This window comes from Homarus americanus, unplaced genomic scaffold (assembly GCF_018991925.1).
Source record: "Homarus americanus isolate GMGI-L3 unplaced genomic scaffold, GMGI_Hamer_2.0 scaffold11022, whole genome shotgun sequence".
Lineage (NCBI taxonomy): Eukaryota > Metazoa > Arthropoda > Malacostraca > Decapoda > Nephropidae > Homarus > Homarus americanus.
The window spans coordinates 16334233-16356274 of record NW_024737068.1 but is presented as its reverse complement, the minus strand read 5'-3'; the positions used below and the strand labels follow the sequence as shown (position 1 = coordinate 16356274).

The window sequence follows — 22042 nt, the reverse complement described above, 5'->3', positions numbered from 1 at the left end:
CCTCAAGCAAAACGACTGGACTAACATATATTCTCTTTTGGTATAACAGTGGCATCCTTCCCTTGACGCGCGACCAAACGTGGACCTCGTTCTTGTAAAAACAAACAAGGTCTTTCTGATTGACGGGTGACTCAGACCGAGGACCATGTTTGATGCTTTTCATGTGAAGGTTTGATCTTGGGAAGGTTGTGTTGGTGTCTCATGCGCTACCGTGACACCCCAAGTGACCTCTCCTTCTGCCTCCTCGACCCTTCTCTACCCTCACCTCCGTCATCCTATCATCATCCTCTTCCTCTTCTGCCTTCGTCTCATTCTTCCTACTCCTCCTCGCATCCTTGCTCCTTCTCCTTCTCTGTCCTCGCCTCTATCATCCCCTCTCCCACTTCATGTCCTAGCTTGGTGTCTCCCTCATCGACTTTTAAAAGCTAAATTTCAATGTATTGGATAGAAATAACGAATAAGAGGTATTTTATTAGCAATTTCATAATCATCCAGAGCGGCTCTTACATTATAATGTAAGAGCCGCTCTGGATGATTATCAACAAAACTTGGCGTTAAAGGCCAGGCAATTTTTTTTAAAGAGGTGAGTCACAAGCTATGAGGAGATGGCTGCGTTAGGGTCAAATGTGAGGTTGTTGTGGTAGTTAATACACACAATACACACACAAAGGAAACCGGTTAGTGTCGGTGTTCAGCTTCTCGATGACGATGCAGTGTGGTGGTGATGGTGGTAGTGTGAAGGATGTTGTGGGTTGCGGATTATATTCGTGATGAAACATTAAACATTATTATTATTATTATTATTATTAGTAGTAGTAGTAGTAGTAGTAGTAGTAGTAAGGTATTAAAATGGTGGCGAAGGTGTGACTATTGGGGGAGTGGAGGCTACTTGACATTAAAAAGAAAGTAGTTGTAGTAACAGTGGTAGTAGTAATAGCAGTAGCATTAATAGTAGTAGTAGTAACTTTGTAATGGGCCAGGGATGTGTGTCTGTGTGCGTACTATAGAACATTTCTGCTGTGATCTACAAGTATATTCAATTTGAGCTAACCTAATGCACCGTGGGTAAGAGAGAGGACAGGTACACAAGGAATTGACAGGTATTCAGGACATTTACAAGTACTCAGGACATTTACAGGTACACAAGACATTTACAGGTACACGGGACATTTACAGGTACACAGGACATTTACAGGTACAGGACATTTACAGTTACACAGGACATTTACAGGTACACATGATCCACATACCCACACCCTTGTGACGACGGTGAAGGTGTTATTGACGGTGTGCGGGAGGACATAGTGGGGAGGGTTACGAGGAAAGCAAGGTGGAAGAAAACGAGTGGGTGAGAAGCGAGTACGGTGGTGGTACAGAGAAAGGAGAGTATGGAGGGATTGGGAGCCATGACAGGCTAGGACTAGGAAGGTGAGGGCGCGGGAAACTATGGTTTTATTTTTGGGGTGGGGGTGACATACAAAGACGGTGATCGACGAATCCAGAGGCTTCGAGGACGGTGATGGCGAAGACAGATGTTTCGAGGACGGGGTGGGCGACGGTTAGCGGTGGGAGGGACGGAAACTGTGTAGCCCGCGGCGTTGGCGTTTACGTGACTCATCCTTATTGTTGTCTGGGGCTGCCACTACCAGGTGTGCTGCCACTACCAGGTGTGCTGCCACTACCAGGTGGGCTGCCACTACCAGGTGTGCTGCCACTACCAGGTGTGCTGCCACTACCAGGTGTGCTGCCACTACCAGGTGTGCTGCCACTACCTGGTGTGCTGCCACTACCTGGTGTGCTGCCACTACCTGGTGTGCTGCCACTACCAGGTGTGCTGCCACAACCAGGTGTGCTGCCACTACCTGGCGGCTGCCACTCCCAGGTGTGCTGCCACTACCTGGCGGCTGCCACTACCAGATGGGCTGCCACTACCTGGCGGCTGCCACTCCCAGGTGTGCTGCCACTACCTGGCGGCTGCCACTACCAGATGGGCTGCCACTACCTGGCGGCTGCCACTCCCAGGTGTGCTGCCACTACCTGGCGGCTGCCACTACCAGATGGGCTGCCACTACTTGGCGGCTGCCTATACAACCTCTGCCGTACTCCTCAGGCTCACCAAAAGTATGGTCTGTTGTGTACATTGTTTACAGCACAAATATCTCGCCTATCACCCGCGTGTAGATATTACGCATTTCCAAGTGTTCTTTATGTTATCCCCTAAACATATTACCTGTGAAGAGTAAATTATGAGGTAGCCAGCATAGTTGTGTTGGGTGGGAGTAGAGCAACTTTATAGGTATAATCACATGTTTATGTTCTCCGCCATATTTAATCCCTAGCCTAGCGACAAGTAGAATAATCTACCTGGGATGACCTGAAGAATCTCCACCCAGCTGATTTCAAGATTAACCACCCTATTACATTTTTTTTTTGGGGGTTAGGTAGCATTAGAGTGGTTAATCTTAGGTGAAAAGGCTAGTGTGGAGATTATTCAGGTGATCCTCTACCAGTCACAACTATTAGGTCATTCAAGTCAGAACTAGCTTCGTCCTTCTAATTTGTCACCAAACAGCCATGTGTGTGGTGACACTAGTAGAAAGAGGGAGGATGGATGTGGGAGCAAATTGGTGACAAAGTACATAATGACGGAACGGCTGTGTTGAGGTGCGGGGTTGTACACCAGGTGGGGTCCACATACGGATGTGACTGACTGCCCTGTAGACCTGCCTGCTTGTGGTGGAGAGCAATTGTCCTGCCTCCTGCATTCATCGTCAACTCCCACCACAATTTTGAGCTACAATATTTCCATACCTATTTGTGCCCCTAATACACTCCAATGCTTCTTTGTTGGAGAGTTTCATTTTTGGAGAAAACTATAGGAAACGTTGAAAGAATGAGTAAAGGAGTAAAAAAAAAAAGCAATGTACATAATAATAACACTGAAGAAGTGTGTAAGGGCAGTGGGTGGTGGCGGAAGTTGACAATAACTAGTAGTGTGGTGTACACTGCCATGACACCTGCCATGAGCACCCAGGCACGCTTGGTGGCTTTCTCATGGGTCCGTAGCTCTTGACGTCACGCTCCTCCTCCGATTCCTTGACGATCGACTTGACTTCGATTTTTTGAAGTCTGAGTACCATAATAGGTAGTGACCATGAGGTTTGGGTAGGTTGGAATATACACAAAAGCGTCCCCATTAAGTGCATGTTCGATTTATTAATAATTTTTGTAATGGGCAGTTGGCAGTCTGATATTCGACCTTGAAATAAATATATTTAGCAATAAAGTACAAACAGTGAAAGAGATAATTTCCATGTAAAAAAGTTCAAGTAATTAATACGTGTACATGAATGATATTAGTATACTTCATTAAAGGGATAATAAAGCATAAACTTAAATGAAACTTACTATTGCAATAATCTTTTGTGTGTGATCATAATCCATCACAGACACAGGCGTTGATCCGTGCTAAAATGGATCCTTAGATATGTAAATACATGTGCGGCACTGTGTATTGTCATAGTTCATCATCTACAACACGACGTACTGTTGTACTGAGTAATTGGTCATGTGTGCTTCAGATGCTGGTCTTGTATTAATTGAACACATTCGTAATTTATTTAGTTCATAATACGTAGCATGAAAATGGTGTTTACACAATTTGCGTACCAAAAAAAGTAATGTATTTTTAAACATGTAATGTTGAAGCAACTCATGGAAACTGAATGTACAGTAAGTGGAATTTACCCAACTTATTTATTTTCCACGGATTTTGGTCTCGGGTTAACTTCTTAAAACAGCAATGACTATACTTTACACTGTGCGGTTTAATGAATGATATATACATGTGTGGAGATTTTTACATTTGGAATGGAACTCACATAAAGTACAAAAGTTCAGGTCTTTCAAGTGCCACATGTAACCAGCGTCACATTATGATATTCCTGAATAAACTAGCAAGTACAGTTGCTACACAGGATCTGCCTCCGTTTTGATACTGAAGTATACAGTGTAAGTTTAACTGTTCTCATTACTCTTCGCCTTTCCTCTTGTAATAGTTTATACTATTCGGTTAATGTATCCTTGTATTAGAATATGAATTGTGAAGCTGTAACCTTGTGTTGTGGAGCTGGTGATCAGGCAAGTGGTAGGTGTTGGGGATTTGTGGAGTAGTGGGTGGGACTGCTCTGGATTACTACTTAGTGGGTGGGGCTGTTCTGGATTAGTACTTAGTGGGTGGGGCTGCTCTGGATTAGTATTGTACTTTGTGGGTGGGGTTGCTCTGGATATGAGTTGGATGTGCCGGTAAGTCAGTAGGGGCTTCAGTGGAGGTGGTGGTTGGTGCCAGTGATACAAAGCTGCCGACAGACCCACCACCACAATCATCATAGCGACTTTTCAACACTAGTCGTTTGGTCAGCTGTCTGTTACAATTTGTCAGTCTTTACTCGAGAATTTGTGTCAGAATATTTAAAACCTAACGTCCTACGTAGCTATGTTTTCACTCAAGTCTGCTCAAAAAAGAAAAAGAAAAGCGTGGCTCTTTGACTAACATCAAATCGTAAGTTATACACGGAGGGGGGATCGTGCAGATGTTGTCATTCTTGTAAAGTGATCGGTGGGTGTGTGCGCCATCTTGCTTACCGATACATTTTTACAGACAGTGTACAGTCGAACAAGGGAGGTGCGCTTCAATTTTTTAAGACATTAGCATAAATTGGGAGTTAGTGTAGCCGTGTTCGGTCATAATGTCATAGTCGGTTCATCAGCTCAGGGTTGGCTTACCTTACTCTCAAAAGTTTGGGTGCTTACTTGAATCTAGAGCCATTTTTTTTTATATAAACTATTTCTATTTTCTGGAGCACTGTACACGAACAGCAAAATAATATCGAGTACTAACACCATCTCTCTGGTTTTACATTCTCTCGTGTGTTTTTTTTTTTTTTACGAATCTTGAGTAGCGCTGCCCATTAAAACTCACCTGCCTAGACTGTTAAAACTGCCGGGTTAGGGGATATAAAACATAAATGTAATGCTTATATTAAAACCCTCAAACATTTCACCTCCTGGGACCCTAAAGGTTACTCAGGCTACTTTATGGAACACAAACACGAGATGAAATATTTACATAGGCAATACTGTAAGGTCTAATGCTCCATGCGATCATTTTTAACTGAACAAGGTACTTACACATGCAAATTCAGTCCTGTTGAAAAGACGCTGTGTAATAAGTACAAGACGAGAACTTAGAGTTAACTTTCTGGGACCAGTTATCTACATATTAACAGCAGCAACAAGACCCTCATCATGGAGCCCAGTAGTTGTTCATGTATACCTGTGTACGTTTATGTATACCTGTTTTTGTTATGTATACTTGTTTGTTTATGTATACCCATGTTTGTTTATGTATACCCGTTTGTATGTTTGTTCATGTTTACCTGTTTGTTCATGTATACCCGTGTTTGTTCATGTATACCTGTCATTTGTTCATGTATACCTGTTTTTGTTCATGTCGACCTCATTTTGTTCATATATACCTGTGCTTGTTGATCGTATTCCTGATCAAACTGGCTCTGGTGGGTATATCCAGGCTTTTGGTTTACAGACAGCAACAGCGTTGATGGTCATGTAAATTACTCAGGAAGTTTGGCAACAGACTAATCTGTTGTGGTAGAGAAGAACTTCAGATTCTAAAAAACGAAAATTAAACACAGATAACGTACAAATTTTAGAGGAAGAATTTAATTGTTTTACTTTTCCATGAGCATGAGTAAAGTAAATAATTTTAAGTCGGGTACATTCTGGAATCGGTTTCATTGTTGTGACGTGAAGCCGTGGCCTGGTGCAGAGGTTGAGACATACAGTGAACAAGTGGACCACCACGTGTTGCACTACGCGCGCCAGTATTGCCAACGCTCTCATAATTATATTTTGATGTGCCATAGTAGATCATATATTGGAACTAGGGAAGTAGTTAAAAATTCACGACTTATTTTTTTATATACTGTACTATTTTCTATTTTAGGGGGAATTGTAATGTTTATAATTGAATATTTCGATATTGTATCAATAGTGCGAGGCTCGTAGGGACGGTGGTTATACTGTGTGCGAGTCACGGCCAGAGGCAACCACACACATATCAAAGCGTTACGTTATCACACATATGTAGGGACGTCACACGGGTGGTTATTACAAACAGTTGTTACTACTGGGTTAGGGTGTTATGGGTTATGACTAGAGCACGTTCCTCCACCGTGAGTCATAGCCCCGGAATTTGATAAGTACTGTACCTGCAATTGTGGGAGTTGGTAGTGTTAGCGCCGCCACATAACTGCGGCTCCAGTTGGCGGGAGAGTGACTCGCTCACCAGTTTCTTAATTACACATTGTCGTTCTTTGAGAAACGTAATAGTTGATTTGAAAGCTTTTATTTTTTTTTAGAGTTAAGGATTAATGCAAAAGTTGGTGACAACGTTTAGCAATGATCATTTCCTTTTTAAAAGAAAACACTCCCCATATTATTGTATTACGTCTATGCAGCTTCAAGAAACTAAAATGTTAAAACATAGTATAACGGTCATAAATCTGAGTTTATTTTCTCACGCCCGAAATACAACAGAATGATTGTTGTGGTTTTAAAATATCGGGATCGGTAGGACACTGTACTGGGTGTTAGGAACCACTCTTACCGTGAGATTTTGTCTTCTAAGAGGCGAGGTGTGAGACGGAACAAAATGATCATACCTTAAACCAGTTGACAACACTCTCTTCATTATATACTGTGATAAATGCTACAACACTTAAATTGTATTCAAGTTCTGAGAGAAATGGCATCTACTAATGTTAAGACTCAGTGTGTATACGTTGGAATGAAGTCTGTCGATTGACAATCCCGAACTCCCTCGGTTTTAGGACCTGTAAGTGTTATAGTAAGTGTCCAGGATGTAATCTTCCCATGGAAAGTAAATTATGTAGTAGAGAAAGGAAAACACTACATTATCGAAATCACTTTTAACCAGGCCCAAGCCTCAACCGAATCTTTAAAAAATATATTAAACTATGAAAATAACCATGGTAGTTGAAACACTTAAGAAGAGGTTAGATTGGTGTTCAATTACATTTAGTTGGTTGCAATCCTGTGATGATTATTAGGCGCAGAGATAAGAATTAAAGAGGCTTTTCATAGGATTTTCGCATATTTTTAATAGGAAATTTAATTTTAAAAAAATTTGGATATAAGGATATATTTTTTTTACGGGTGATAGCTCACCCGAGCACAGGTCATCGATCCACAACGGGGCCTAGGGGGGCGAAAAAATAAGAATGGAAAGAAATTAAAAAAGAAAAGGAAAAGGTTATATTAATCTACACCACAAAGATGCCGGAAAACAGCTTTTTAAAGTGAGACATTGTATGAGTATGGAAACAGAAGAAAGCAGAGCATTCCACAGTTTGGCTGCGTGAGGAAAGAAGGATGCACTATAACGGGTTATTCTAGTGTGACCGACATCCACAGAGAAATGGTGGGCACCAAGGGCAAGACATGTGTGCCCGTTAAAGTACCTGTGAAAGAGAGAGAGAGAGAGTGAAGTAACATCGCAGCGACGAGAAAGGGAAGAAAGATTGTCAACTAAAGGAGGAGAGTTAATAAGACAAAATGCCTTTGATTCCACCCTATCTAACAGTTGTCCATTCACACCTGGAATTATCATAGTTCACACTAATGATATACCATGGATATGACGGCATGTCCGATTTCATAATACTGTATTCCAAGAATTCATTTGGGGATGTTAATATTAGAGTTAGTTATATTGTTGATAGTGATTAGCTTTATGGATTTGTGTTTGTGGTGAGTAACTAACTATGGTGCCTCTTCCCTCCCACAGGATGACTTTGACTCGCTGCGGCCACTATGCTACCCTCAGACGGACGTGTTCCTGGTGTGTTTCAGTGTTGTGTCACCCACCTCCTTCCACAATGTACGGGAGAAGTGGCTGCCCGAGCTGCGTCAGCACAACCCCCGTGCACCCATCGTCCTCGTCGGTACTCAGAGCGATCTCAGGACAGACGTGAAGGTTAGTACTGCTACACTTAGTACCCTATTCCATTACACTTCACCTTTCACAACCCTCACACACTTCCTTTCATAATTATGTTGTACAGTGCCTCTCAAACTTCCCACTCGCCTTTCGCACTCGTAACTCCCTTCTCCCTGTCGCACCCTCACACTTTTACTTATTGCATCCCTTCACCTTCTTCCCTTTCTTGCATGCCTCACTCTTCACATTTGCTATCTCATCTCACCCCTTAACTATAGTGCTCCACAGACCACACATTGGTATTTGTTTAAGGTACAACATTTAAGAAGTCAAAAACTGTGATAAGATTATGGGAAGATGGACCTGTCTGGGCAAACATAGCAATAATTTCGGTAGAATTGTATTTGTTGTCCCTCTGGACCCTCAGTATATTGTAAGTCGTTAGCAAGGGAAACATCATATTGTTTACAAAAATTTAATTCTTGAGATTCGGTTGGTGGCAAAAAGTGCAATAATACCAATACTGTAATTCATCTAGATGGGCAAAGAATAAAGATTTTTGGATGAATGCAGTTGACTTAAGGGAGATAAGCCAGAGGCCAAGCACAGTTAGTCTCTGATGCATGATGGTTTCCATGGTTCTTTGTGATAACTATACCGTACATGCGTGAAGATGATGGATTTTCCTATACAGTACGTACATAGTGCAGTAGTTGAAACGTGTGTGTAACATTCTGAGGGTTTGATTCAGGATACAAGATTGCTGTCTTGATTCCTAGTGCTGATACATACAGTATATGGCATTTTTTAGATGGAATTTTTAAACATAAACAGTATTTTCAAATTAATATGCAAGTTTTCACATTAAGGCTTAGATCACATATAAATGCCACTTTTTATTAATGTTTTTAATGTATAAACCTAAAATGTCACTAACAACATATTATTGTGAGTAGTCAAGGGAGCTTGATTCATAAGACTAATAACAGTCATTTATTCCCAGGTCCTCATAGATCTAGCACAGTACCGCGAGCAGCCGGTGTCGGAGGTAGCAGCTCGTCGACTGGCACACCAGATAGGGGCTGTTGGATATGTTGAATCATCAGCGCTCACTCAACGTAACCTGAAGGAGGTGTTCGACCAAGCTATCCTGGCAGCCCTTGAGGCCCGCAATATCCCAACACTCACCCGAGGAGGGTCATCCAAGCGTTCCTTTTCCAGGCACAGGAAATTGGGTGGAGGTGCACGGGACGGGGCCTCCGAACCTCTCAATAACCACACCGCCCGCAACACCCTTGATTACACTGATGACACCTCCAGGAAACGTGGCTGGCGGAAGCTGTGCTGCTTCTCCTGATCCACGCCCCCATCGACCCCACTCCACTACTCTGCCACACAGCAACAGCAACGATGGGGGGCAGGAGAGCGGACTGCAAGGCGGCGATATACCTCAGCGGAGACGTGAACCTCACACCTCCCAACAGCCATCACCCCACCCCATACACTCCTCAATTTAGCCCACACGGTCTCCGCAGCCCGCCGCCTGCATGGTCTCCACACCCCGCATGTGTCAAAAATCTATTCCTAGAGTCTACTGGCAATCCATGTCATCACTTCCCTCCCCAACTAATGCAGTTTGAAAGTGGGCATCATTCCCCAATCTTTTCCTTCACAAAGTCTGACTTAGATATATTCTGGCTCCCATTTCTTTTTCCTCATCCATGGGTCCCATAGTCTTCACTTTACTATACAGTACGTGATTCTTCCAACCAAAAGCAAATGTTGAGAGATAATGAACTTTTTTAATGAATGGTCAGTGGGGAGCCATTGTATTGGGCATCCCAACCCTTGATGAAGAGACATGGGTGGCACTGGCTTCAGACAACTTGTGCTAAACTCTGGAACAGTGAATAAAACAGAAGCACACAGTTAAGTAGATGGACACCAAGACACCTTGTTGCCGTGTGGTGTAGAATGTTTCTCTGTCCATATTGTGATCATCTTCAAGTGGAAGCCCCATGGCTGGTAGAAATTTTATCCCTACTGTTGTGATAGTGATGTACATAGTTAGTGTAAGGAAGTAAGATGATAGATATATGAATAGTGAGCCAAGCAAGAATTATGTGAGTGGAGAAATACACAAGTAGCAGTACAGATTTAATATTACTGTACTGTATTTGTACTGTTGAGATCTTAACGTGACCACTATGTTGTGTGCACATGTGAATGTGTGTGTCTATATTGGTGTAAATATATACTTGAAGTGTGACTGCAAGAGAGATTGTTTGGAAGTATTGGCAGTGAATGCTGCGTGCAATAAGATTCTTGTAAATTCAAGAATCAGTAGATTCTACTATTAGATGATGATGATGCAGTATGAAAACTAACTGCACAAGGCAGACATAACTGCCAACTCGCATATCTTTTATTCTGTATTATATCATAAAGTGTTTAACCAGCAGTGTATCTTACAGAAACATTCTAGACTTCACACTGATGTAGCCTATGCTGTACTTGGTCAACCCACATTGCTGGAGCCTCTTGCAAATTAACCTATTCATTACCAATTAATATATTTGTGTGATTATCAGTTTTCCCTGTTGCTTTATGAGATATTATAATGGACAATGTACGTTATTTGTAATACTGTACCTCTCTGGTTGGAACATATAATTTGTTTAGAGGATTTTGTAAACAGTGATGTTTATTCTTGTAACTATGAGGCAATATGAAGTTGTAGCCTTGTCATGAAAACAGTTTATTTATTTTATTTGTATTTTGAACTTAAGCACTGCACAAATACTGTACAGTAAAAATATAAATTTACTCTTGCAATTGGTATGTGGAATGAAATAATTAATAGCCTATAATAGGCATTCTAAAAAAGATAGATATAATTTACTGTACTACAAGTTGGTAAGCAATAGGATGAATGGTATATGCATAAATGATAACACTTGCAGCTGAACTAGCTTATTACACACCTAATTGAGTCACTGATTTAGTATCTGTATCATACAAAGATTATTTACATGTAAAGGAAGATTGAAAATTATAGTCAAATTTATTATGTTCTCATATACAGGTAGTGAACTCTGATTAGGTCCCTCAAATCTTCCTCATGTATACTTTGCCTCACTCGTGTTCAAAAAAAAAAAAAAAGGATGAGCTTAATTATGATGCTATGATTCAAGTAAGAACATATAAACACTCAAGTAAGATGCTGTAGTTGAGATCTTGTGGTGGTGTATGTTGTTACTTAGTTGTGAGTAGTGAGCTGTTGAATAATATCGAGTAATACATGTATGGTGCAGCAGTAAGGTACGGTACTGTAATGTTCTTCAGTAAAGTGTAACCCAAAGTTAGGAATATTCTATTTTGTAGTGAATCTTATTTCTATGGTGTTTTTATATACTTCTTGTATTGTTTTGTTTATCAGTTATATACCAACCATGCACAATATTATTAGAGAATATTCTAATAAGTAGATTGGATAAAATACCAGAAGCAAAGAAAGGTTATTAATGTGTACAGTATTGTGTATTCATTTGTGGTCACTTCACTTGCTACTGACCTTTCAGACCTGTAGAAATTACCCATTTTACTTTTAATTAAAAAAAAATATACTGTATATTTGCTTAATTTTGTTTGAGGTTTCTATATGATTACTATATAAAAAGTATACACTGACAACATAACAAATAAATGAGTTTATTACAAAATTTAAAATTCTTTCTTTGGTTGCTCATCATAGAATTGACCTACTGCTGATTGTGCTCTGGGGTGCTTCTTATATTGTGCAAGACCATGTTGTCGCTCCGTACACCACCAGATAAGTTATGTTTGTGTACCCATAACATGTATACATATATCTGGATGTCATTATTTTTCTCACCTTGCAAAGCCTGCAGTGTAAGATCTCTACTGGACTCAGCTTGTCACGGAGCTTCACATCAACCACTGTTGGAAGTTCACACCATTAGCTGCCTCCAGAATACTGTAGGATTGCAGCAGCACCTGTCCTTCACTCATAAAGTAAAACTGAAATAATGCTGAGTTTTGTTATTTTTAAATGGATTATCATTTGAACAGGGCTTGCATAAGATAGCTTTGTTTCCTGCATATTTTATTTTCATTGGTCTACAAAAAATTAGGCCTTGTACAACTGTTTTACAATGCAATTTTGTTCTTGCAGATGTGTAGAAAGACTTCATTATTTTCTCTATTCTCTCGTAAAGGCATTGTTTTACCTTTGGTCTATGGACTGTTGTACAATAGCAGACCAGCAGCAGAAGCTCAGGTCCTAACGGCACTTACTATAGGCCCACTTGGATTACCAAACTCATGTGCCACTTACTGTACTTATCCAGTTCTTGGTCTTGTGTCACCAATTGTGGGCTCATCCAGAGTGCCTGGCTCTTGTGCCACATACTATGGGCCCATCCAGAGTGCCTGGGTCTGTGCCACCTTTTTCTCCTGGATTGCCTGGCTCCTGTGGTACCTACAATGGGCCCATCTGGAGTGCCTGGCCCCTGTGCTACCCACTGTGGCCCTACCTTGAGTGCCTGGTCCCCATGACACCTGCTATGGGCCCACCTGGAGTAGTTGAGGCTTGTCTGCTATATGTGTTCTCTTCAACTTGTGGAACTTGTCTGTGATGTAATGGTACCCGCTCTGCTCTGTATCAGCCAGCTGAACTTGTGAGTAAAAAAGAACAATATATACACTTTCATTATCCTTTTAAAAAGCAAGTCACTTGACATGTGCCTGGTTATATGGATGAAATCCTGAGTAACTTGACTGCAGTTGAGATAAATGATAATTCTAGTGCTAATGATGAGTTTTCACTGAAGTTGCTGAATTACTTGCTAATTGTGTACCATAGAATAAATTTAACTTCAATTGGAGACCATGATATATAAATTTCTTTCAAGTATATATTTTAAATGTCAGATGAAGCCACTCATGATACTTTAAAAGATATAAAATGTCTATCTAGAATATTAATTTATTCCTATGTCTTATTTGAAAGCTGATGAAACAATTAAAAACAAAGATAAACAGATGTTGATATATTTCATTTCACATATGAACTTGAAATAAGACCCTCTAAATATTAAACCTACCATAACACATGCATGTATGTATATGAACAGACGTACTTTACATATACTGTACCTGAATGTTCATAAGTAAGCAACACAAATACTCACAGGTGACGATCGAACAAAGAGAAATAACTTACCGGTAACCAAGGATTCTGGCATTATTGGAGGATGTTAAATTTTTGCTTCTCCCACAAAGGTGGCATTACCCTTTTATACCTTGGTATTGCCAAGCCGTCACAACATATGAAACACATTAAACCCATTGTGCCTTACATGATATTGATGCAATAACACCAGATTATTAAGTAAAAACAATTTACAGCATACAGTAGATTACTGACATTCTACTTTAGGTATCTAAGGATAATTTCTCAAAGCAACACATTGATTATTTTGCAGTAAAAGAGCGATGGTGGTGGCTAAAATTTTACACCAGTTTTACACAATTTACTATGAAAACAAATATTGCAGTTAAACAATACACTTTATTGTAGATTTTTTTTAACAGGCTATTAATCTAGTAGTGCTATATGTAAAGAACATTACAGTATTTACAAGTTGGTAAAGGAATTGGCAGTGACACCACTTTTTCACCAATTGTTCTTGCTAAGGTATAAAGATATACAAGGTATGCTCACCGAGTAAAGAAAACAATTCTACACACAGCGACTAGAGTACTTGCCCAGGTGAACATCATTGCTGGGAAATGTGTTTGTCAGTGCTCAGGTCGGAATCAGAAATGCACAACCTGTATTTATGTAAGAAGTAACACACGATGTGTGGGTTGTAGGAAAGGGATCAGCTGTCAAAAAAATAATACTGTTCAGGAGATGAATGACATACAGTCAACAAATTGGAAATGCATGTTGGGGGAAGATGCAGAGAAGTGGGTCAAAGAAGCCTACTCAGATGTGGTCAGGTGGTTGCCAGCTAACCTCTTCGAACCACCCAAGTTTGCAGCCACCAAAGAAATGATCCAGGAGATGACTCGCCTCATAATTAATTACACTCATGACACCTCCCTGGCCCCATTAGCTCTTCAAATACTGGCAACGATACCCCCATCTATTTAGTTAGAGGACACATGCAAGGACTAAGTGCAAAGAAAATGTGGCAGAAATGTATAGAAGACTGACAATGTGGCAGAAAGCGGCTCCTGATGATCTCCTATGCGAGGCAAGAACACTGCAGGAGAGTCTAAAATTCATAGGAGACAAAGCAAAAAAACACTGAGGATGCTGCCAGAAAGTTTGGTAACAAGATGCGTGGAGGAAAAGTGTCCTCGGCGGTAAGATCTTTCACAGAGGAATCTTCTGGTGGTGCTTTGCCAATAAATTACAACAACTGAAAGAGGGAGGCATCAGGTTCCAGGGTGCCTATATCCCTCCAAATGCTGTCATGTTCGAGAAAATAACAGGAGGGATGGTGTGGGAAAAAAAGCACTGAAGACACAGGGAGGGGCAGGCCCTTCAGGTCCGGATGCAGACGGTTGGAGAATCATCCTCAGCACTAACAAGTTTGGTGACGTAGCAAGTGATCTCTGCAATGCCACCGCCGCCCTTGCAAGAAAGGTAGCAACCTCGTGCTGCCACCACCTTCATGCTCTGATGGCCTGCCGCCTCATTACTTTGGAAAAAAATCCAGGATATACGCCTATAGGAGTGGGGGAATCGCTGAGAAAGATCATTGGAAAATGCATAATGGAGGTGGTAAATGATGATGTCAGGGCAGCTGCAAGGAACCTGCAAGTATGTGCTGGCCACCAGGCTGGGGGTGAAGCTGCCATTCACATCATGAGAAAGGTATTTGAGCAGCATGATTGTGAGGCAGTACTCCTGGTTGACGCTTCCAACGCATTAAAATAATATATTGCAAGGCTACACTGCACAACATAAAGATCAAGTGTCCAAGCTTTGCAATGTATGTTGAAAACACTTACAGGAACTGGACAGACCTCTATATAACAAGCTTCAAAGCCCTAAGTGGAGATACCATCATACAGTCAACTGAAGGAACAATGCAGGGGTACCCTGTTGCCATGGCAATGTATGCACTAGGCCTATCCATGCTCCAACATACAATAAAATTTTAAACAACCGAGGTCAAGCAAGTGACTTATGCTGATGACCCTACAGGAACAGGAAAAGTGGAGGACATCAAAAAGTGGTGGGACCTGGTAACATCACGTGGTCCACAAATAGGATACCACCCAAATATCAGCAAGTCCTTCCTCATAATGAAGTCAGAATAACATGATTGGGCAATAGAGGTGTTTGACGGAAGTGAGGTCAAAATAATAAAGGACAGCCAAAGATATCTAGGTGTGGTAATCGACACGAATGATTTCAAGACCGAGTATGTAACGGGAAAGGTAAATGAGTGGGAGAAAAAAATCCAGGCTCTGTCAGATATTGCTAAACTGAGCCACATGCAGTGTTTGCAGCAGTCACCCAGGGAGTCAAGCATCTTTGGAATTACCCAATGCGCACTATCCCCGATATCGGGCCTCTCCTCCACCCTCTGCAAGAAGCCATCAAGGGCGCTTTTATCCCAAAGCCCGTGAAAAGCTAATATTTGACCCAAGCAGAAAGGTCATTGCCTAATCCTGAGGAGCTTTCTGCCACCGAACATCAGAACTCTTGTCAAGCTCACGGCGGCCCTCACTGAGCGCATAATAGGTCAGAATGCAGCAAATCAGGTGGATACCAACAAATTAAACAAGATTCGACAGTCCATAACGACAGAATGGAAGCAAACCTAAAGTGATAAACTGATGCTTCAATTGTCAGAGAACTTAAAAAAAGTAGCTATCACGCAGGAGGAGAGTGGCTCAAACTGGCTAACAACGTTACTGATAAGGGCAAATGACTTCAGCCTTATTAAACAATTCACAGATGCCTTTGCTCTAAAGTACGGTTGGACCATAGAAGATTTGCCCACCCAATGCATATGTGGCTCATCCTACAACATCGACCGCACCGCAGTGTGCAAGAAAGGGGGCTTCGTGTGCATGAGGCATGACGAAGTAAGGGATCTCACAGCAAAAATGTTGAAGGAAATCTGCCATGACGTCAAGGTGGAACCGATCCTCCTTCCATTGGAAGGTGAAATTCTCCTTCACAGGACCTCAAACACAACCAACAAAGCCTGTGTGGACATAAGTGCTCGAGGAATCTGGACACAGGCCACCAAGATTTCCTTGACATAAGGATTTTCGACCCCACCGTAACCTAGCACTCGATGCTGCTCATTAGAGAAACGAGAATGAAGAGAACTGGATGTATGGGGAGAGAATTCAAAATGTGGATTAAGGCAGCTTCACTCCTCTGGTGTTCACAACCTCTGGCAGGATGGGATTACGAGTCAGATGCTACTATGCAAGACTGGCCCGAGGTGTTATCTGAACAGAAACAATAGCCCAGAAGTTATGTTGTAGCCTGGTTGAGATGTCGACTTCCTTCTCTCTGCTTAGGTTCTGCATTGCTTTGCCTCAGGGGAACGAGATCTTTGGCCCCGAAGCCAACAAGAGCCACGGATATTGACTATGAGGCAACAGTAACTGAATGCTGCATAGCAATGGCTAGTGCCTTGCCCTCCAGAGTGGAGTAGTTTCTGTGGCACGGAGATCCTGCCCTCGTTCCCCCTCCCTGGACTCATTAGTGTTCTCGGAGTCCGGTTCCGAGCCAAGGAGGACTGGTTTCTCACAGGCGCTGCCTGACTACTCCGTCTCAGACCAGGAGTTGGTCTCAGCAACCTCTCTACCCCCTACACGGCCCAGGCCTTCATCAGGAGAAGGTACCTCCCCCGCATCGGCTCAGAGCTACTCGGCTAGTGTCCGCATCCACTGATGTTGGGGAACGTCTGCCTCTTTGATCCCCTCATTGTCAGGCTACAGAGATCACTTCACTTACACGCGTGAAGTTTCTCCGTTCCTTCCTCAGCAGACTGTATTCATCTAGAACAGGGATGTCAAACTCTTGGCCCGTGGGCCAAATGTGGCCCTTGGGATGGTCAGGTGTGGCCCGCTCTCATGTGGGGATACTTGTACTGTATATATAAAATAGGGTACTTGTGCTTACTTTGTAATTATTGGCATTAATCACTTCTGTACATGGGGTCTCTCTGCTAAATAAATTTGTCTGGTGTTAGCCAAATCAAACATTAAAAGTGGCCTACCTGTATTGAAGGGATTAAATTCTGAAAATTCAAAAAGCATATAGATACATTTAAAAAAAAAACAATACATACTGTATTAAAATCTTGATCAGATACAATGGATAATGATGGCAACTATATAATATTTAAATGTATATTCATATATTATCCCATCCACCTATGAGAACCTTCACCAAAAGTTATTTATATTTAATAATCATTTAAAAAAGGCTACACTTATTAGAAAGTACTGAACACAGAACCAGTAATCTCCCTGTTAGCCGGAATCCCTAGTTCCCGGAACTCTTCAATAGCCTGAATCCCCAGTCCCCGGAAGTCTCCAATAGCCGGAATTGAAATCGACCCGGAATTTTTCCAGAAAAATTATCCTAATTCTGGGTCTGTGAACAAATGTTCCAGGAATACCCAAAAAATTGCATCATTCTCCATGGCATCACCACATGCCAGTTGCATGGGTAACTTGGGCCGTAGGCTTGCGCACTGCGTTTGGCAAATACCGGTACAGTACCCAGAAATCTCTCATCCCAGAAGAGCTCAGCACCAACAGTTCCGGCTGAGGGGGAGATCACTGTAAATAGAACTAAGTGCTATCATTAACTTCTTGATAAAGTAATATCTCTGTTAGCTGGAATTCCTCTTAACTGGAACTCTCCGATAGCCAGAGTTGAAATTTTCTCAGAAAATTGCTCCCAAAGCCAAAATTTTCCAGAATATCCTAGTTTTGGGAACGATTTTCTGAGGGGCACATTTTCTGGAAAACCCTGAGAAAATTTTCCCAGTACCCGGAAAATTCCGGGGATGGGGGATATTTTTGGGAGTTCGAGAGATGATGTAATGCACAATTTCTGGAACGTCCGAGAATGTTTTTCCGTTACCTGAAAAATTCCAGGAATGAGGGATTTTTTTCCGGCTTTGAGAGTCATTTCGTTACTCGGAAATTTCTCATTCCTGGAAGTGCTCTGCACCAATTGTTCCGGCTAACGGAGATATCACTGTACATGTTTCATTTACTACACCTAAACCACAACCTCTTTAGACATAAAATAGATAGAGTACACTACACATCTTATATTGCAGAATACCTTAACAACCCAACACTGTAATTTTCCAAGAGTACAAAATGTTTGTAAACACATACAGTATACCTTAAATATTACTGGAATGTAATTGTATGCAGCTGCACATTTATTACCAACTAAGTACAAATTAATTGAAAAATAATATTAACAGCAAGTTAAGTACCATATTTTTAAGAATTAATTATCAAAAACAGATGAGGAAATATTTAGGCAATGCTCCAGAGAGATGGGTCCATTGCGAGCTGTGTTTAAATAATTTAAAAGAGTACTGTACTTCCACAAAGAATCAGAGACACAACAATAAACAGTTAACTTAATTATCTTTTATCTTCTAAAGTTAGCAAGGTTACAAAAATGTTATCACCACAGATGATTAAGGAGTGCTGGTGGTAACGTGCGTATCTCTCACCAATACGACAAGGGTTCAAATCCTGCTTGGCCCTGACACATGTGAGAAGGGTGTTATCCAATGTGACCCTGCCAAACATCACAGGTTTCCTGGAGTCTGGTTGTTTCCTGCACTAACACTGGGTAGACCAACCGCCTGAATGGCTAGTAAGCTGATAAATGGGGGGGCAGACATTTTTTATTTTACAGGCCCTGCCGACAAATATTAAAGATATAAAATATAAATACATTTTTATTTTGGTATGTATTCTAACAAAAACTTGCATAGTAGGTAAATTAATATTTAAATACTGTAGTACAGTATTATATATTTACTTAGGAGAGCCCGGTTTAAGTGCCCAGCTGTGGTTGTAGAGAAACTTTTTAAGAATGATCACCAAAGATTTTTTTAATTTTATGTAAAACATATTTTATAAGGAATCATATTGAAACTGGATTTAATGAAGTTTTAGATTTTTTAAATTTTCTCAAAATAAATTATTCTGTTCTTAAACACTATACGCTTGTTAATAAAAAAAAGGCTCTGGGTCACTCGCCTTACCAAAAAATCTGATTTAACTAAGTTAAAAAATATTTTGACATTATTCAACAATTTCCGAATTTTTGTGTTTGACTATTTGTTGGTTTTCTGTTCAGTTTTTGCACCTTGCCTTGGCTGCCACACCACATATAATAATCTATTTATATTTACTGTGCAAACAAATATTTTTTTAAATGTTCATACCCAACAGTAATAATAAAGTAAATAAAACAGTAATAAATAAATATAGCACTACGAGGTGAGAGTTGAGGTGACGAGGCAAGAGATGAGGTGACGAGGCAAGAGATGAGGTGACGAGGCAAGAGATGAGGTGACGAGGCAAGAGACGAGGTGACGAGGCAAGAGACGAGGTGACGAGGCAAGAGATGGGGTGACAAGATAAGAGATAAGGTGATGAGGCAGAAAGTGCAGCGAAGTGACATGACACTTACACAGCATACAATTAGCAGCACTACTAAACCATTGGCTTATAACATTTTTAGTTTATAATTTTTATCTTGAAATAAATTGATACATGATGGCTGCACTTAGACAACTGATCAGTGAATAAACCAGGACATATGGAGAAGTATTACACAACACAATGATATTTATAAAGTTCTGATAAATATGTTACGATATTATTTAATAAGTACTCAAGACAGATCCTGTAGTAAGCACTAATCCTCTTGAGCAGCGACAACAACGGTGCCTGAGAGATGTTGGCTGCTGGTAACATTACTAGGGAATGAGGGAATGATCGGCTATTACCGCTCTGTAAACAAGACCTGGAATATACTATGGTACAATAGATCATCTGGGAATCTGGTGAAACTGCATACTGTCATTATAAAGGGATCGCCACCTCCTCCCCTGAGCTCCGCACCCAAACATAGTTTTGTACAGAATGTTAATATAATTCAAATTATATTCCTTTAATTCATTCATCTTAATCTATTTCATAATATATTCCTATGACAATAATTGACCTTTTGGAACTGCTTGGTTATTTCAGATTCATTCAAAATTCAAATTGTTCAATTAAAAAAAAAAATTGAATTAATGTGAAATCAGAATCATAACGATCTGAATTAAAGAGGGTACAACGTTTCATATACAGGCATCCCCCGCGTTACTGAAGGGTTGCGTCCCTGGAAAATTGACCGTATCGCGAAATCCCGTAACGCGAAACCTATTTTCCCATTGACTTCCATTACAAAACTGGAGATGCGTTCCTAAGGAATTTTTTTCGGCCCCAAAAAAGTAATTCAAGCACTTTTATGAATGAAAATAAACATTTATAAACACATACAATACAGAACATTAAATAATTTATGATATACATGTAATATGAAGAGAAATACAGTTGGAATAAATAAAAATATTGTACTGTACTCACCATAATAGATGTTGACTGCTGCGTGAGGATAGGTGGCGCAAAGGGAGTTATTGGGAGGGGCACTACTCTCTTCTGCCCCTTGTAACACATCAAGTTTAATATCCAATGTAATGCCTTTGTGGCTTCTTTTTGCACTACTGCGGTCACTTCCACTTGATGGCCTCTTTCCAGTCATCTTCAAGAAGGGTAATGCACTGTACTGTACTTACTGTATGTTTGTAAAAGTTAAATCCAACTGCTGGGGCGAGAAACATGCACACACACTGGATGTAAACAATGGAGTGACTCCGCGTGGTGACTCCACACTTGGCGGTAGCAAACATCAAGAAATCCACACCAAACAAATTATAATTTTAAATTTTATTTTAAATTTTATATAGTGATTTTTTTTTTTAATTGTTAAAATTTACCCAAATTTCTGTAAGGGCGGATTTACAGGTCGTATCGCAAAATTATTGGTCATAATTTACAAATTCCGTAAGAGCGAAATTCCGCAACCCGGGGATCCGTAACGCGGGAGATGCCTGTACTATATTGAAATGTTTTTCTCATGTTTTTATAGTTATCATTATAACAAATGCTTATTTAATATATACATGTACTTTAATTAAATTTATATGTTTTAGTGTTCTAATCACTACATTAAAATGTTTTATATTATAAAAAATCATATGAAAACTTCTACATTTGATAAAATTTAAATTTAAAAATTTTTGCCAAGATAAATTATCATTCTGTTCTTACAATGAAACATTCTTTGTAATGGTTTTAATTATCATTATAACAAATGTTTATTGATATCTACATGTACCTTAATGAAATTAATATTTTAATCTGTATACATTTCAAACCAGAAATTATTATTTTTGTGTTACTTGGTACTTGTCTTACACTGTACAGTGGACTCTTGAAGATCCGGACTAAAATGGGGCCACCTGTCCGAAAAAGCCGATTGTCCGAATCTTCCGGCCAATGTACTAAATGTATAAAAATGATAAATAATGATAAAAAACACCAAAAATACAGTTCATATTATCCTGATTACTGGGGTTAGTTATACAAACTTTTTCCTGTGAAAAAGCCATAATTTTGAGCAACATATTACTGTACTCATTTGTACTCAAATGTACTGTACTTCACTAAATGAATTTTTTTATCTCTTTTGCAAACTATGTGATGTTTGTACTCAAATTATTTATTACCTTACAAGGATTCCAGCAATGCAAGTTATATTCTGCTACGTTAAGTCTGTGACATTTTATAAGATAAAAACTTACCAAGCCTAAAACTACCTTCACCCTGGCTGGGAGG

The 22042-nt window shown here is 40.3% G+C and overlaps 1 protein-coding gene across 1 annotated transcript in view; it reads left to right on the top strand.

Annotated features, from left to right (window-relative positions):
* Positions 1-12761, top strand: part of LOC121872856 (rho-related GTP-binding protein RhoU-like) — a 68661-nt gene extending 55900 nt beyond the window's left edge. Inside the window, exons 2-3 of the mRNA XM_042375906.1 lie at positions 7889-8077; positions 9045-12761. Of these exons, the coding sequence (XP_042231840.1) occupies positions 7889-8077; positions 9045-9398 (543 nt within the window). The 3' untranslated portion in view covers positions 9399-12761. The remainder of the gene's footprint in view (positions 1-7888; positions 8078-9044) is intronic.
* The last annotated feature ends 9281 nt before the right edge of the window (positions 12762-22042 follow it).